The following is a 16,581-nucleotide window of genomic DNA, read 5'->3' as shown; positions in this document are numbered from 1 at the left end:
TTTAGAAAAGTTATTGCTGCTGAAATGCTAAAATTTAGTGCGACATCAAGGGTTAAAGTACAACTATGGTATATTCTTCATAGAAGTCCTGATACAGGCTGATGTTTGGAGACACCAGGGCTGCTGTTCCCGATCTACCATGTGTGCTCTCCGCAGAGCTTGTGTCCTGTCAATGGAGGGAGCAGCGCGGCTGTCACCCTGCGGGTGCGTCTCTGCTCCTGCCACCCTTCGGGTGCATCTCCGCTCCTGTCACTGATACAATATGTCATGTAATTAGGGAATATATTCTGAGGGACGGCAGCCGGGGGAATCGAATTTCCCAGAAGCTGCTCTCCAGAAATAACATGCTCCTAGAACTTGGGTCCCACATAGTGTTCGAAGCGCCTGTCAAACGCGGCTGGAAAAAAGCCACTTTCTAAAAGTCGAAGCAGCTCTCCGCGGCATCATTAGACATTATTGGCCTATTACTAATCACAGAAATCGCACAACTATTAATCAGCAATTGGTATTCATTAGCAGCTCCGACTTTTAGGAAGTGACCCCATTTTGGATGCCCGCTACAGCTGCTCGAGGCGCTATGTGGACCGCAGTCTAATAATAAAGGTAAGTCGTTTCGAACCAGTATTGAAAAGGTTCCCCTGGATGTCTTTCTCCTGCCCGGTGTGAAAGGTCACTGCCCATTACATGGAAAGATCTATCAATCAAGCCAAACCGGAGCAGAGTGAAGCAGCCCAGTAGCCGATCTCCTTGCATGGCTCTCTTTATAAAACTATGGTAGAGCTGCGGGCACATGATGACTTGCTGGATGCGCATGTGCCACAGGTAGGTCCAGAACAGACGGTGACGTAGTTGGAGCAGATTTTATTGCAGCAAGTTGGTGTTTTTGTGTCGAGTGCACGGACTTCTCCCGCAGAAACAGAGAGAGAAACTGACTCTGTGGGAGCATTCAGCATCCTTTGGCAGCCCCCTACTAGCCGTTACTATGACCATTTTACAGTACCAAAGTTTGGGTCCCTATTAACCTCTATGAGATTCGAGGGTTCAAGTTCGGGTAGAGTTCTGGTCGAACACGACCATTCACGGGTCCCAATTAGGAAAATCAGTTGCATTGCCCTGAAAATCTGGATAAAAAAAAAATCTACTGCAAATCTGTCATATGTGAACGAGCAGGAACACACAAATCCCTCTGTAATGAGTGATGTCTATGGGACGAGTTCCCGTTAAGTTAGTGCTTTGTATGCAAGTACAATAGAAATGAATAGACATAGCCCTTTTTTTAGGAGCGCAATCAATATATATAATATCATAAGTGCCAAAATGTGTGAGCAGATTAGCAGTTACCCTCGCTAAGCTGACTCCGGCGGGGACCTTGTACGGAACGTATTTTCGGTATATATGGCCAACTCGTGAGCACGGTGTATCTTCCATTCGGCCCCCGCACATCCAAACCTATGCGGAAGAAAACATGGTTACTGACTGGACATTCACAGTTATACTACTATTAGTACTACCATATGCCCCCAAGTCCATATAAATCTGTTCCTACGACCCCCGAGATCCTCTGCGTTCTTGTTTTTCGTGTGCAGTCTCCAGGTCATTCACCCATTTAGCACTTTTTAGTGGTTCACCGGCAGCAGGAAAGCCAAAGAAAGTGATTTGAGCTGCAGCACCTGATTTTTTGGGAATATGGTCCCTTTCTGAAGCATTGAATGCAGAGGATCGGGGGTCGTATGAATAGATTTATATGGACTTGACGGCATGTTATTTATCCGATTAAGCAACGTTGCATTGGTGACCGAGGAAGAAATAAGGACTTTACGTAAAGAATATCATGTCATGTGAATTATGGTGCCCCTTCATCCAGAAGAAAATTTGTGAAGTCAGACACTGATGTTGGGGAGAGGTCGGGCTCACAATCTCTGATCTAGATCATCCCAAGGGTGTTGGATGGAGTTGAGCTCTGGGCGGCCGGTCATGTTCTTCCACCAATCATGTCTTTATGGACCTTGTGCACTGGGCACAGTCAAAGAAGAGTCTTCCCCAAACTGTTCCCACAAAGTGAAAGCTAGAATTGTCCAATATGTCTTGTGCTGAAGTATTAAGATTTCTCTTTACCAGAACTAAAGTCCCGAGGCCGATCACCGAAAACAACTGTATAGCATTATCCTCCTTCCCCATCTGTACAGTTTGCACAGTGCAGTCAGGCGGGTCACGTTCTCCTGGAATCACCAAACTCAGACTTGTCCATCAGATGCCAGATAGAGAAGTGTGATCCATCACTGCACAGAACACGTCTCCTCCAGAGTCCAGGGGTGGCAGCTTTACACCACTCCATCTGACGCTCGGCATTATGCTTGGTGATGTACGGCTGCATGAAGGCAGGGGCGTAATGTTTATGCTGATATTATAACAGACGAGGTCTGGACTCTGCAGTTATGGAGTCAGCAGAGCGTTGGTGACTTTTCTGCCCTCTGCCCCCCCGCTGTGTAATGTTACGGGGTCTCCACTTCGTGGCTGAGTTGCTGCGGTTCCTTCCACTTTTCAATATCATTCACATGGGATGGGGGAAGATTCAGGAGGAAGAAATGTGGTGAACAGACTTGTTGCCGCGGTAGCTCCTATTACAGGACCGCGTTGTTATACACCGGGGGATCGAGGGGCGAGAGGTTATACACCGGGGGATCGAGGGGCGAGAGGTTATACACCGGGGGATCGAGGGACGAGATGTTATACACCGGGGGATCGAGGGGCGAGAGGTTATACACCGGGGGATCGAGGGGCGAGAGGTTATACACCGGGGGATCGAGGGGCGAGAGGTTATACACCGGGGGATCGAGGGGCGAGAGGTTATACACCGGGGGATCGAGGGGCGAGAGGTTATACACCGGGGGATCGAGGGACGAGAGGTTATACACCGGGGGATCGAGGGACGAGAGGTTATACACCGGGGGATCGAGGGACGAGAGGTTATACACCGGGGGATCGAGGGGCGAGAGGTTATACACCGGGGGATCGAGGGGCGAGAGGTTATACACCGGGGGATCGAGGGACGAGAGGTTATACACCGGGGCATCGAGGGGCGAGAGGTTATACACCGGGGCATCGAGGGACGAGATGTTATACACCGGGGGATCGAGCTGTTATACACCGGGGGATCGAGATGTTATACACCGGGGGATCGAGGGGCGAGATGTTATACACCGGGGGATCGAGGGGCGAGATGTTATACACCGGGGGATCGAGCTGTTATACACCGGGGGATCGAGCTGTTATACACCGGGGGATCGAGATGTTATACACCGGGGGATCGAGATGTTATACACCGGGGGATCGAGATGTTATACACCGGGGGATCGAGATGTTATACACCGGGGGATCGAGATGTTATACACCGGGGGATCGAGATGTTATACACCGGGGGATCGAGATGTTATACACCGGGGGATCGAGGGGCGAGATGTTATACACCGGGGGATCGAGGGACGAGATGTTATACACCGGGGGATCGAGGGGCGAGAGGTTATACACCGGGGGATCGAGGGGCGAGAGGTTATACACCGGGGGATCGAGGGACGAGATGTTATACACTGGGGGATCGAGATGTTATACACCGGGGGATCGAGGGGCGAGATGTTATACACCGGGGGATCGAGGGGCGAGATGTTATACACTGGGGGATCGAGATGTTATACACCGGGGGATCGAGATGTTATACACCGGGGGATCGAGGGGCGAGATGTTATACACCGGGGGATCGAGGGGCGAGATGTTATACACCGGGGGATCGAGGGGCGAGATGTTATACACCGGGGGATCGAGATGTTATACACCGGGGGATCGAGGGGCGAGATGTTATACACCGGGGGATCGAGGGGCGAGATGTTATACACCGGGGGATCGAGATGTTATACACCGGGGGATCGAGGGACGAGATGTTATACACCGGGGGATCGAGATGTTATACACCGGGGGATCGAGATGTTATACACCGGGGGATCGAGGGGCGAGATGTTATACACCGGGGGATCGAGGGGCGAGATGTTATACACCGGGGGATCGAGGGGCGAGATGTTATACACCGGGGGATCGAGGGGCGAGATGTTATACACCGGGGGATCGAGGGGCGAGATGTTATACACCGGGGGGGGGGGGCAGATGATCTACACCGGGGAAGCCGAGGGGCCAGATGTTATACATCGGGGGTCGGGGGGCTGAGGGGCCAGATGTTATACACCGGGGGGGTGAGGGGCCAGATGATATACACCGGCGGGGCCGAGGGGCCAGATATTATACATTGGGGGGCTGAGGGACTAGATGTTATACACTGGGGGGCTGAGGGATCAGATGTTATACACCGGGGGGGCCAGATGTTACACACTGGGGAGGGGGGTGGGGGCGTGGGTCCAGATGTTATACACCAGGGGGCCGAGGGGCCAGATGTTATACACCGGGGGGTGATGGGCTGGATGTTATACACCGAGGGGGATGTGAGGAGCCAGATATTATACACCCGGGGGGAGGGGCCAGATGTTATACACCGGGGGGGTGATGGGCTGGATGTTATACACCGAGGGGTTTGTGAGGAGCCGGACTTAATATGCCGGGGGAAAATGTGACTGAATGAAAAACCTGAATTCAATGATTAATCCCTTTCTTCATATAGTGTATATACTGTGTGCCCCATTTTGCAGTCGCCCAGGGTCTTGCCTCCATTATTTCCTCCCCATCATCCCTCCCAGCAGTAGTAGTGCCGGTGGTGCCTTGCTGCATCAATTCATCGCAGGCACCGGCTGCCATTCATCTCACATTTAACATTCTCAATCTATATATTCTGTGCAATGCAATGAGCTCAGCATGAAAATAAATAGGCTTAGTTCCCCCCATCGCCTCTCGATCCTTCATTTCCCAGATTCCTTCCGCCCCCTCCCAGCCCTTTGTGCCTGTGATTTCAGCTCCGTTATTAATCTATCAGCTCCAGATGACTGCACCACTTTATCTTAATTTCGGGACAATAAACGGAGCTGTTTCTCGGCGACTTGTTCCTACCCCGTCAAAGGGGCTCGCGGCGGGTGACTAATTACAAGGGGTGCGGGCTGCAACTTTATCTGGTGTCTGGGCACGTGGCGGCGGCAGGTTTATTCTCTTTACAGGTGCCGGCCTCGGCACAGAGAGGAAGCAAACGTTTCGCCCCAAACTGACCTTGAAAGAAATTTCATACTGTTCTCCTCCCCAGATCTCCAATCCTGGGTCGTATCCTCCGAGCTCCCAGAACCATTTTCTGTCCACAGCGAATAATCCACCGGCCATGACGGGAGATCTGCAATGAGAAGAGAGGTAATGGAGACGACGCATTCACCGGCCGGAGACAGGACTTCATTTGTATTATGGCCGACGTCTGGAGGATTCTCGGATTCGGCTCCACGGCCTTAACCATTAATCCGGCTGCTCTGGGGCAGCTTATGGCAGATGTGTGCGGCTACGGACTGCGGAGCCAGGAGGCCACAAGACGGGGGGGCGTTTTCTAGACTCATTCACATGCAGCTGATTACAAGAAACTCTGCATAAGAAAACAATAAAAACAGAACATTTGTCTCCGCACGAGACGTAAGCCTGATAATGTCTCCCGGTTAAGGAGGGCTGTGTCGCCTGTGATGTACGAACAATGCAGCATTTATTGTCAACCAACATCCATTGACACGCAAGTCCTTATGTCAGCACGCTGGGGAAGCGACTCACTACTTCTGGCAATGCTGGGGTTAAATTCATATACCAAAATGGCATAGTAACATTTTAAGTCAGCCAAGTCGTTTTGATGGGACCCATACATTTCTAAGAAAAATCACAGAGCAGAGACAGGCGTGGGCCGAGTCTTGCTGTGATTATTGAACTAGTGCAGGGATGCCTGCCCTGCTGTGACTACTAGGGCCTGGCTGTGATGGAGGGATGGACAGTGAAAGTCTGACTTCTCAGGAAAGGTGCTATGTTGCACTGCTCTGGTCAATAGCGATGAGGGTAGGGATCTTGTGTGACTACTGGGAAGTGGGGAGGAGGAGCGCTGTGACTACAGGGAAGTGGGGAGGAGGAGCGCTGTGACTACAGGGAAGTGGGGAGGAGGAGCGCTGTGACTACAGGGAAGTGGGGAGGAGGAGCGCTGTGACTACTGGGAAGTGGGGAGGAGGAGCGCTGTGACTACTGGGAAGTGGGGAGGAGGAGCGCTGTGACTACTGGGAAGTGGGGAGGAGGAGCGCTGTGACTACTGGGAAGTGGGGAGGAGGAGCGCTGTGACTACTGGGAAGTGGGGAGGAGGAGCGCTGTGACTACTGGGAAGTGGGGAGGAGGAGCGCTGTGACTACTGGGAAGTGGGGAGGAGGAGCGCTGTGACTACTGGGAAGTGGGGAGGAGGAGCGCTGTGACTACTGGGAAGTGGGGAGGAGGAGCGCTGTGACTACTGGGAAGTGGGGAGGAGGAGCGCTGTGACTACTGGGAAGTGGGGAGGAGGAGCGCTGTGACTACTGGGAAGTGGGGAGGAGGAGCGCCGTGACTACTCGGAAGAGGGGAGGAGCGCCGTGACTACTGGGAGGAGGAGCGCCGTGACTACTGGGAGGAGGAGCGCCGTGACTACTGGGAGGAGGAGCGCCGTGACTACTGGGAGGAGGAGCGCCGTGACTACTGGGAGGAGGAGCGCCGTGACTACTGGGAGGAGGAGCGCCGTGACTACTGGGAGGAGGAGCGCCGTGACTACTGGGAGGAGGAGCGCCGTGACTACTGCGAGGAGGAGCGCCGTGACTACTGCGAGGAGGAGCGCCGTGACTACTGGGAGGAGGAGCGCCGTGACTACTGGGAGGAGGAGCGCCGTGACTACTGGGAGGAGGAGCGCCGTGACTACTGGGAGGAGGAGCGCCGTGACTACTGGGAGGAGGAGCGCCGTGACTACTGGGAGGAGGAACGCCGTGACTACTGGAAGAAGCAGAGGCCTGTGACTACTGGGAAGAGGAATGGCAGAGGGCTGTGACTACTGGAAGAGGAAAGGCAGAGGACTGTGACTATTGGAAGAGGAAAGGCAGAGGACTGTGACTACCAGGAAGAGGTGAGGCAGAGGGCTGTGACTACTGAGAAGAGGGGAGGCAAAGGGCTGTGACTGCTGGGAAGAGGAGAGGCAGAGGGCTGTGACTACTGGGAAGGGGAGAGGAAGAGTGCTGTGACTACTGGGAAGAGTCGAGGAACAGTGCTGTGACTACTGGGAAGAGTCGAGGAACAGTGCTGTGACTACTGGGAAGAGTCGAGGAACAGTGCTGTGACTACTGGGAAGAGTCGAGGAACAGTGCTGTGACTACTGGGAAGAGTCGATGAACAGTGCTGTGACTACTGGGAAGAGTCGAGGAACAGTGCTGTGACTACTGGGAAGAGTCGAGGAACAGTGCTGTGACTACTGGGAAGAGTCGAGGAACAGTGCTGTGACTACTGGGAAGAGTCGAGGAACAGTGCTGTGACTACTGGGAAGAGTCGAGGAACAGTGCTGTGACTACTGGGAAGAGTCGAGGAACAGTGCTGTGACTAATGGGCAGAGAGGATGAGCTTTTGAAATTGCTCTTTATAGGGCTAGTACCTTATTCTAATTGGACATCATATCACTCGGATATCAATCAATGACCGCCAGTAGTCAGACCCCTAGTGATCCTATAGCTGGCCATACACAGCTGACAGCTCTCTTCAGACTCCACCATGCACAGGCTCGGCTATCTATGGCAGCGGCTTATCTAAGCTCAGAACAAAATAATCAGACAATTAAATTCCAACCACCCGATCCTTATGTCACCTGACTTAATCTGTTGGGGGGCAGTCAGGAGGTCCCCACATAACTTAGATGGTTTGTTGATCAAGCCAACTTTTACTAATGTATATGGAGGGCCTTAAATGGTTATTCCCATATTCACAGATGCATACTGTCGGATAGAGCTTGTAAGTACAAGTACTTTTGCAATTTACTGCTTGTTAAACTTTGCAGCCATTCTTGAGATATAAACACTTTTCTTTCATTTACAGATCGTTGCCTAGGAGACCGACCACCACTGCTGTCTAGCTTGTAAGCACTGTACTGAAGTTGGCTGGGATTATGAGGTAATAGCGCGCTCCATTGAGCCTTGCCAGCTACAAAACAGAGCATACAAGCTCAATAGAAAAGAGCTTGCCAGCACTGCACATGTTCTGTCTAGCAGCGGTGGTCGGTCTCCAAGGCAACGAGCTGTAAACAGAAAAGTGTCAATATCTCAAGAACGACTAAAAATTTTAAAAAGCAGTAAATTGCAAAAGAGTTTGTATTTACAAGCGCTATCCGACAATGCCCATTTATGAAGAAGAAAATGTCCCCTTTATCTTAAAAGGGAGGTGCAACACTGAGCTCCACAACACTGAGCTTCCTGCATCACTGTGCAAACCCAGCTGTTAAGGCATTGGCAACCAGCCACATTCATTTAACCCCTTCCTGACATAGCCAAATTTTCCTTTTTTTGCACTTTTGATTTTTTTTTTCCCCTTCCTTTTCTCTGATACCTATCATTTTCATTTTTCTGTTGATGGAGCTGTGTGGAGGCTTGTTCATTGCATCCAGAGTTGGTAAATTTTTTTTTCAGGAATTTTTGGTGGAGCAAAAAGGGACAATTCTGGAGTTAGCTATTAGGTGCAGATACCGGCCGTATAACACAGCCGGCACCTGCCTTGTATGGAGCGGGCTCAGCTCCTGAGAACGTCCCACAAACCCGCACCCTGGGAGATAAACTGATAAACAGAGCTGGCGGCAGGTGGATGGAGAGCTGTTGTGCCGATTGGTGCATTGCTAAATCAGTGCTGTGGCCCCTTTATTTCAGGATCCGTAAAGGTCAGACCCCCTCTATTCTAGCGAAATGTCATAAGATAGGAGTCAAATAGTCATGTATCATTCCTTTATATAAGATCACTCTCTGTAGAGTCCTCGGATCTCATCACAATACTCATGAGTCAGACGAATGCGTCATGAGATGTGTGCTGCGGTTCCAGCATGATGTGGCGGTATAGACCCACATACTAATATCTCAGAAGGCAACCAAATAGTCAATGCTCTAAGTGAAGAACTCTTTCAATCAAGCTGCACAGAACAGAACGTCGGTAAGTGCCGGTGTCGCTATATTCCCCGTCTATATTTCACTCCATCACGCTGTGTCAGGAAACAAAGGCCATGCTAATCAGGTAATTAGTCATAAAGCAACCGCCAGCACTTGTCAGAGCGCGGAAAGTGAGATAAAGATATCAACAGCGGCTGCAAAGCGCAGGGCCGACAATAGCAGGCACAGGGGAAAGAAGACATTTATACAGGTCTATGTTTTGTTTTTTTAAGTACCTTTAAAGGGGTATTCCCATCTCCAAGATCCTATCCCAATATGTAGGTTTAATAATAATAATAATAATAATATTAGCCCATACCTCCAATTAGAAATATAGTATAGTTCTTCTGATTCGCTATGTCGTTTACCCCATGTGCAGGGCATTGCAGTAGCTTAAATATCCATGGTTACAACCACTAACAACTAACTGTCACTATATGATTGGTCATAACCATGAGTACCTAAGCTATTGCAATGCCCTGCACATGGGGTAAGAGACATAGCAAATCAGAAGAACTATACTATATTTCTAATTGGAGGTATTTGCTAATATTATTAGACCTACTACATTTTGGGATAGGATCTTTAACTCTTTGAAAACGCGAACACTTTGGTGATTTCGCTTTATCCTCTTCTGCTTTGAAGAGCCATAACTTTATTATTTTTCTTTCAACGTATCTTTACAAAGGCTTTTTTTTTTGCGGGATGAGTTGTTTTGACAGACACCATTTATTTTACTATATAATGTACTGTAAAAAATCCAATTTGGGGTAAAATCTATAAAAATACACACAAAAAAAAAACAAAAACACAGCAATTTCGCTGTTGTCTTTTGGTTTCACGATGCTCACTTTCCGGGAAAAAAAAATTAGCAGGTAACTTTATTCTGTGGATCAGAACGGTTAGAGTAAATCTCAATTTGCAGAATTTTTTTTTTTTTTACTATTTAAAAATAAATGAATAAAAAAATTGCCTTCAGTCCCTATATTCTGAAAGCCTTAACTTTTAATTTTTTGATAGAGTGGTATCAGTGTTTGTTTTTTTTGCTGTGTAAGCAGTTGTTTTTATTCACATTGGGGTCTATAAGACTTTCTGACAAAATAAGTAGCACTCTGTAGTGCTATAGCATGTAAACATGAAATATATGAAATTGGAATTGCATTACTGCTCTAGAAAATAGGAAAAAACGAAGATACTTAGCGCATAAATTGGCCATTTCATGGGTGCCCATCAGCCATGACAAGGCGATCATCTTTGCTGGGAACCTATCCTAATGTGATACCTCTCCTGGGCTGATAGCTTCCACCCAACAGCTTATGGCGGTTTTAATCACAGCAGGATATTATCTACCCATATAAATGTAGGCTATCAGCCTAGGAGAGGAATCACATTAGGATAGGTTCCCAGCAAAGAAGATAGCCTTGTTGTGGTTACTGGGCACACATTAATTGGCCAATTTATGTGCCAAGTATCTTCGTTTTTTCCTATTTTCTAGAGCAGTAATGCAATTCTAATTTCATATATTTCATGTTTACATGCTATAGCGCTACAGAGTGCAGCTTTATTTGCTAGGAGATGGCTACTCTTAGTATACACCTGTTCTTTGTTTGGAAGTGACGGTCAAACTTTCAGATATTTTTTTATTTAATTTTTTTTGGGGGGGTGCTGAAGTATCTAAAAAACAGTACAGCAATTCTGCCATTCCAAATTTTTTTTTTGTTTCTGTGGTCACCGTAAAGTGGAAATATTTTTATATTTTATTAGATTGGGCAGCTATGCATGCGGCAATACGAAGTGTGTGAATTTATTTTTATTCTGTAGTTTTCAAAAAAGGCAGGGGTGATGTCATTTTTGGTTTATTATTTAATTTTTTATTTTTTATATGTTAAATGATAGCAGCAGTTACTTTCAGGTGCTGGCTGTATAACACAGCTGGCACCTTCAATGCTTAGAAAAAGCTCAGCTCCTGCAATCGGTGCCGGTCCCAGTAGTTGGACCCCCATCGATGTACAGGAGATAACATGCAGGCTCAACTGATCCAAGTGCGCATGTCTATGAGGGTGGGGGTGGGATAGCTTTCAGCTGAATGAGCATTCGGGCCACAATTATATAAGGAACATGGCCCCTTTTAGGTTTTAATATTTACATATATTGGTGTTGCTGGGCAAATTTTTAGCTTGCAGTACTCTAAATCGCAATAATAAAAAAAAGTAAAAAAAACCCTTTTAATATCTTTTTTTGAAAGACCTTTAAAAAAGGGTTTTAATAATTCCCGATGAATCCCCAACGCGCGCTCCACCGCCACTTTTGCTCTTTATGTTTCATTTCCAATGCTGTATCTTGGTAACAAGACGCAACCAATACTTAGCATTCCGATGGCAGCTCAAATTTCTGCATAAAATTCAGAAATAAAATTGTAAAAGTGTAAAAAAAATAAAAATTAACCCAGTGTTCTCTCACCAGACACAAAAGCCTCGCACGATCATATAATGGACTATGGGGGGGGGGGCATTGAAGGAACCTTTATCCTTACTCGCAATTTTTTGAGAACTCAGAGTTCAGTAATAAATGATCCATTATTGCAACAACCTTGGAAATACATTTGCAAAAAGGAAATATTTTATGCAAACCTGTAAAAAAAAAAAAAGAAAAAAAAAGAAAAGAAGAATAAGCATTGAAATTAAGTATCGGAGATGAATAATGTAGAGGAATTGTGTTAATATGGACACAAAAGACGGGGGGCTTCGCCCACGACTCCCCTCAATGAGCTAGAATGTCCCTGTCCCTGTTTGCCTCGCCGTATAACAACTGGCTGCAGCAGAAGCCCCCCGCCCCCCACTTTCTTGTCTGATTAATCGATCATTAATCTACTGCTTTTCTTTGATCATATTAGTCCAATATTACAAATAAAAGGAAGAAATATAAAAATCTATTTGTAATATGGGACAAATATGATCAAAGAAAAGCAGTAGATTAATGAAAGATTAATCAGACAAGAAAGTGGGGGGAGGCTTCTGCTGCAGCCAGTTGTTATACGGCGAGGCAAAGGAGGACATGGCTGAGCCCCCGAAACTCAGGGACATAGATTTATACATTTCTTAGTTTTATTTGTAATATGGCACAAATATGATCAAAGAAAAGCAGTAGATTAATGAAAGATTAATCAAACAGGAAAGTGGCGGGGAGGCTTCTGCTGCAGCCAATTGTTATACGGCGAGGCAAAGGAGGACATGACTGAGCAGCTCCTGATACTCAGGGACATAGATTTATATACTTTTTAGTTTTATTTGTAAAATGGGACAAATATGATCAAAGAAAAGAGTAGATTAATGAGACAGGAAAGTGGGGGGAGGCTTCTGCTGCAGCCAGTTGTTATATTAGATTTAGACAAAAAAAAACTAAAAGTGACTATTTGCAAATGTGCTTCATTTTTAAAGGTGATGTCTATCGCCCAAAAAAATTTGATGGGGTAGACCGAAAGTCTAATGTGTATGAGAGCCTCCTGACTATAGGATGGATAAGCTGCTGACTGAGTCGAGCAGTGGCTCTTTTAGGGGACACGGAGTTGTTCGGGCTGTATGTATGGGAAGTTGGGAGAGTTAGCGCTTGACACCTGCGCAGTGATGGTTTTTGCTCTGACCGCTACAGGGCAGAGCGAAGTGCGCCTACAGGGGCCTGCATGTCTATTGTGCAAGATTTTGTTTCGCTATATTCACATCAATCAAAGCAGGAGGATGGTGATTAGGAGCAGAGAGAGGCATAGATGCCGCAATGAGGACGCCCATCCGACAAGACCATCCTCAAAGCACGGGAAGAATTAAAATGGTAATTTTAGGGGGGTACAGGGGGAGTCAGGAGAGGATAGACACGTTTGTAGAATGCAGTACAAAAGCAGATAACGGTTGTGGCATTTGTTAAGCAAATCTAAAACTGGTGACAAGTTCCCTTTAATGAATACTGTTTGCCAAGTTGGTTCTTTTTTTTCATTGTGGATGCACAGGTGTAATAAAAAAACAAAAACTAGTGGCAATGGTGAACAAATCCTTAAAGACGATCTGTCACTTGCTCAAAACAATTAAGTTTAATATGTAAAAATCCCCGAGTTCCCCTGATTCTGTCGCGATTTTCCTTTTTTCGCTGCGTTTTGTCATTACAGAGATATTTACATTTGCTCTTCTAGAGCGCAGTATGTGAAATCTCTGCTTGGGCGTTTCTTCAGAGTCTTCTCTAGAGGCGTGCGCTTTCACCCCTGCCTCCCAGACGCTGCCAATCACAGCTTGACAGGGCCCGAGACTGCTAGATCAGCTACCACGCTGTGATTGACAGTGTTTGGGAGGGATGGGTAAAAGCACAAACCACCAGAGAAGACTCTGAAGAAACACCCAGGTGGTCTACAAGCAGAGATTTCACATAGTGTACTCCTAAAGCAACAAATGTGAATATCTCTGCAATGGAGCGATGCAGCAAAAAATGGTAAAGAGCGTCAAAATCAGCGAAGCTGAGAGATTTTTACAAGGTATTTAACTCAATTTTTTGAGGAAGTGAGATGTCCTCTTTAACTTAAAAAGAAATTGGTTGTGAAGGTAAACTATCACTTAAAGAGAGTTTCCACCCCAGACCAAATTTTTAACAAGCAGTGCAGCGTGCTGGTATGTAATACATACGCTATTAGGATTCGGCACTGCTAGCTGGTTTGTGCAGTTATTACATGACCTCAAGTATGTGAACACTGAAAGAAGTGAATGAGAACTTAGTCAAGTATGTGGTCACATCACGGCCACTGTTTGAATTTGGCAAGTTGTACTAGGGGGTGGAAATCCCCTTAAATTCTAAAAATGGGTAGGTGTTCATTATACCTGGGTGTAGGAGGGATAGAAATTGGCCCAGATGAGATTAGGGGTGGATGTGGATGGCTAGTGTCATGGGATTAAAGACCATTGGAACTCACTCGAAAGGATCGCTGGGATCGGACTTCTGCAGCTCTGAAGGAATGGGGATGCGTTTGTAAAACATCTCCCAGTCAAAGGCCCCCCGCATGGCGTCTCCAGCTTGCGTCTCATATCCAAAGTTGTCGTGGTCGATGACGTCAATCATCGGGCACACGATTGTCTTGCGGTTCTGGGCGATACGATCTGCAGGAAGAGACGGAATTTCAATTTAGACAAATCTCAAACTTGGTTTGGAAGCGGCTGCAGATAAAGCTGTAATTACAGCAAACTGTGGAGGAGCGGAATGAGCTGTTTGTACATAATCTCCCTTGTAGTAAGAGATTTAGGTCAGACGCTCCGCCAAAACTAGAAAAGAAGTGACAAATGCCAGTCCTCCGGAGAACGGTTGTCATGAGGATGCACAAGGGGGGAAGACACAAATAGGACTTTGTAGTAGGGAAAAGTGGTGGATCTGTAGGATGCTCTGTGCACGGTAATTGCACTGACTAATGATGTACATGGACGCGGCGGGGGGAGCGGTATCGGGGGTGCGCTTACCCAGCAGCGGAGGAAGCCAGTTCACATTGGCCTCGCAGTGCGAGTCGAGAAAAGTGATGACTTCTCCGATGGCCGTAGAGGCTCCTAACATACGCGTGCGAATCAGACCTTCTCTCTTCTTGGTGCGGACTATTCTAACTTTAGGAAAATTCACCATGTATTCCTCCAGGCGTTTTTTCAGATGCTCTAAAATGGAGAAGATAGAAAGATATTCGGATTAGATATGTGTCGTCAAAAATCTATAAGGGAAATCCAGTAAGAATGATCCATCATTGAAGATGACATTGGTCACGTCTGTAGTCTCGGACCACCGCTCATTTCCAGGACAAAGTCTCTAGCCTTGGAGACTTTAGTTAAAGAGAATATGTCAGCATGTTTTACTGTGTAATGAGAGCAGCATGATGTAGGGCCATAGATCCTGATTCCAGCAATGTATCACTTACAGGTCTGTGTTTTGCGGTTTTAATAATATGAGTGTTTTATCAGCAGGAGATTATCACTACAGGACTAGGTGTCTCGTGCCTCCTGGTCCAACCACACCTCCACCAGCTTTCTGCCAATAAAAAGAGTACACAAAAAGCGGCCAATCAGCGGTGTGAGCGGGGTTATACACTGTGATCGCATAAAAACTACACCAGGCAGACCAGCAAGTGACACATCGCTGGAATCAGGGTCTCTGTCGCTACATCATACTGCTCTTGGATTACATAGCAAAAAACCCGGTGACTGGTTCCCTCTAAAAGAAATCTGACTCTACGTCTAAGAAAAAGCCCACTCATATAAATGATTGCCTACTCGGAAAGTTGACAAGGTGGTTTTAAGAAACAAATCTCTGGGCACTGCCAAAGGGGTTTGAGTTCTGGCCATACACATTAGATGTCTATCAGTGCGTCCAACCAAAATTGGCCAATCTAATGTGTATGGGATCCTCCTGACAAGGATTAGGCATGCTGGATCTTAATTGGTAGCCCCTAGAGAGATAAGCTGGTGCTGGCTCCAACTTATTCCTCACTCCCTTCTGGGACACATGCACACACAGTCAATCTGAGCATGCTTGCATACGGAGGGGGTGGGGGCGATAACTGTTCCCTGCTCACTGATTTGACAGGAAGGCTGTCACTCACCGATAGGACCGCCCACTGGACTCCTAAGCACAGAATAAGCAAGAAATAAATTAAAGGTGATACTAAATCTTTTCCCACAAAACTCTATACCAGTGTCAATAGATAGAACAGCATGAGATACATCATTAATATATCAAGAAAACAAAAATTACAACAACCAATCAGAATTGATTATATAGTATAAAGAACTGGTAAATTAAAGACTGCCATCCTCTGCACTAAAGCAGTACTGCAGCAGCTGGAGCCGTGCTCCACTAACCTAACCAGCTGGCACTGCTAGTGGGATTGACGGCAATATCTCGGTAAATCATACCATCTCTCTTCCGTAGGGTTTTGTCATTATTTATAATGTAAACTTTTGCTGCCGCCGCGCGGCTCGCTACCACGACTCCCTGCAAAATAATGTTTCTTTCCTCTAGTGCGTTAAAAGAAAGAAAAAACACAACTGTTTTAACTTTTTCCCTTGCAGTTCTCCGGGGCACCGTGGCCGACATTAAAGCTTTACAGTTTTAATAATTTAGCAACTGTGTGTGGCTTTCAAGGAATAGACATGGCAAGAGTGGTCTCGGCGGGGAGCTGAGAGATTAGATAGATGTATTTTGCCAAGGATTCTTACAGCTATAGCGTCAAAACGGAGCAAAATAATGAGGTGCAGGCAACGACTTCTGGAAGGTAGGAGTCAAAAACACGTACTCGCATTTTCCCCAGACAAGATATAGTTTGCCTGATTGTTTTTAAAGGGACACTCAACTAAGCAATTGCCAGAACACTAAATATTTTCAGGCTGCCTTTTAATAAAACAAGATGAGACCTATGGTTCACAATGCCCCATCT

At 46.9% G+C, this 16,581-nt stretch overlaps 1 protein-coding gene across 1 annotated transcript in view; it reads right to left on the bottom strand.

The window, feature by feature from the left end:
• Positions 1 to 16,581, bottom strand: part of GALNT10 (polypeptide N-acetylgalactosaminyltransferase 10) — a 125,852-nt gene that overhangs the window by 12,642 nt on the left and 96,629 nt on the right. Inside the window, exons 5-8 of the mRNA XM_073649851.1 lie at positions 14,624 to 14,809; positions 14,086 to 14,269; positions 5,200 to 5,317; positions 1,342 to 1,449 (exon numbers count right to left, since the gene is read on the bottom strand). Of these exons, the coding sequence (XP_073505952.1) occupies positions 1,342 to 1,449; positions 5,200 to 5,317; positions 14,086 to 14,269; positions 14,624 to 14,809 (596 nt within the window). The remainder of the gene's footprint in view (positions 1 to 1,341; positions 1,450 to 5,199; positions 5,318 to 14,085; positions 14,270 to 14,623; positions 14,810 to 16,581) is intronic.

The sequence above is a fragment of the Phyllobates terribilis genome, unplaced genomic scaffold (genome assembly GCF_046119375.1).
Source record: "Phyllobates terribilis strain yellow unplaced genomic scaffold, ASM4611937v1 Scaffold_10__3_contigs__length_209671492, whole genome shotgun sequence".
NCBI lineage: Eukaryota > Metazoa > Chordata > Amphibia > Anura > Dendrobatidae > Phyllobates > Phyllobates terribilis.
Note: the sequence above shows the minus strand (reverse complement) of the source record. Positions and strands in the feature narration are given on the sequence as shown.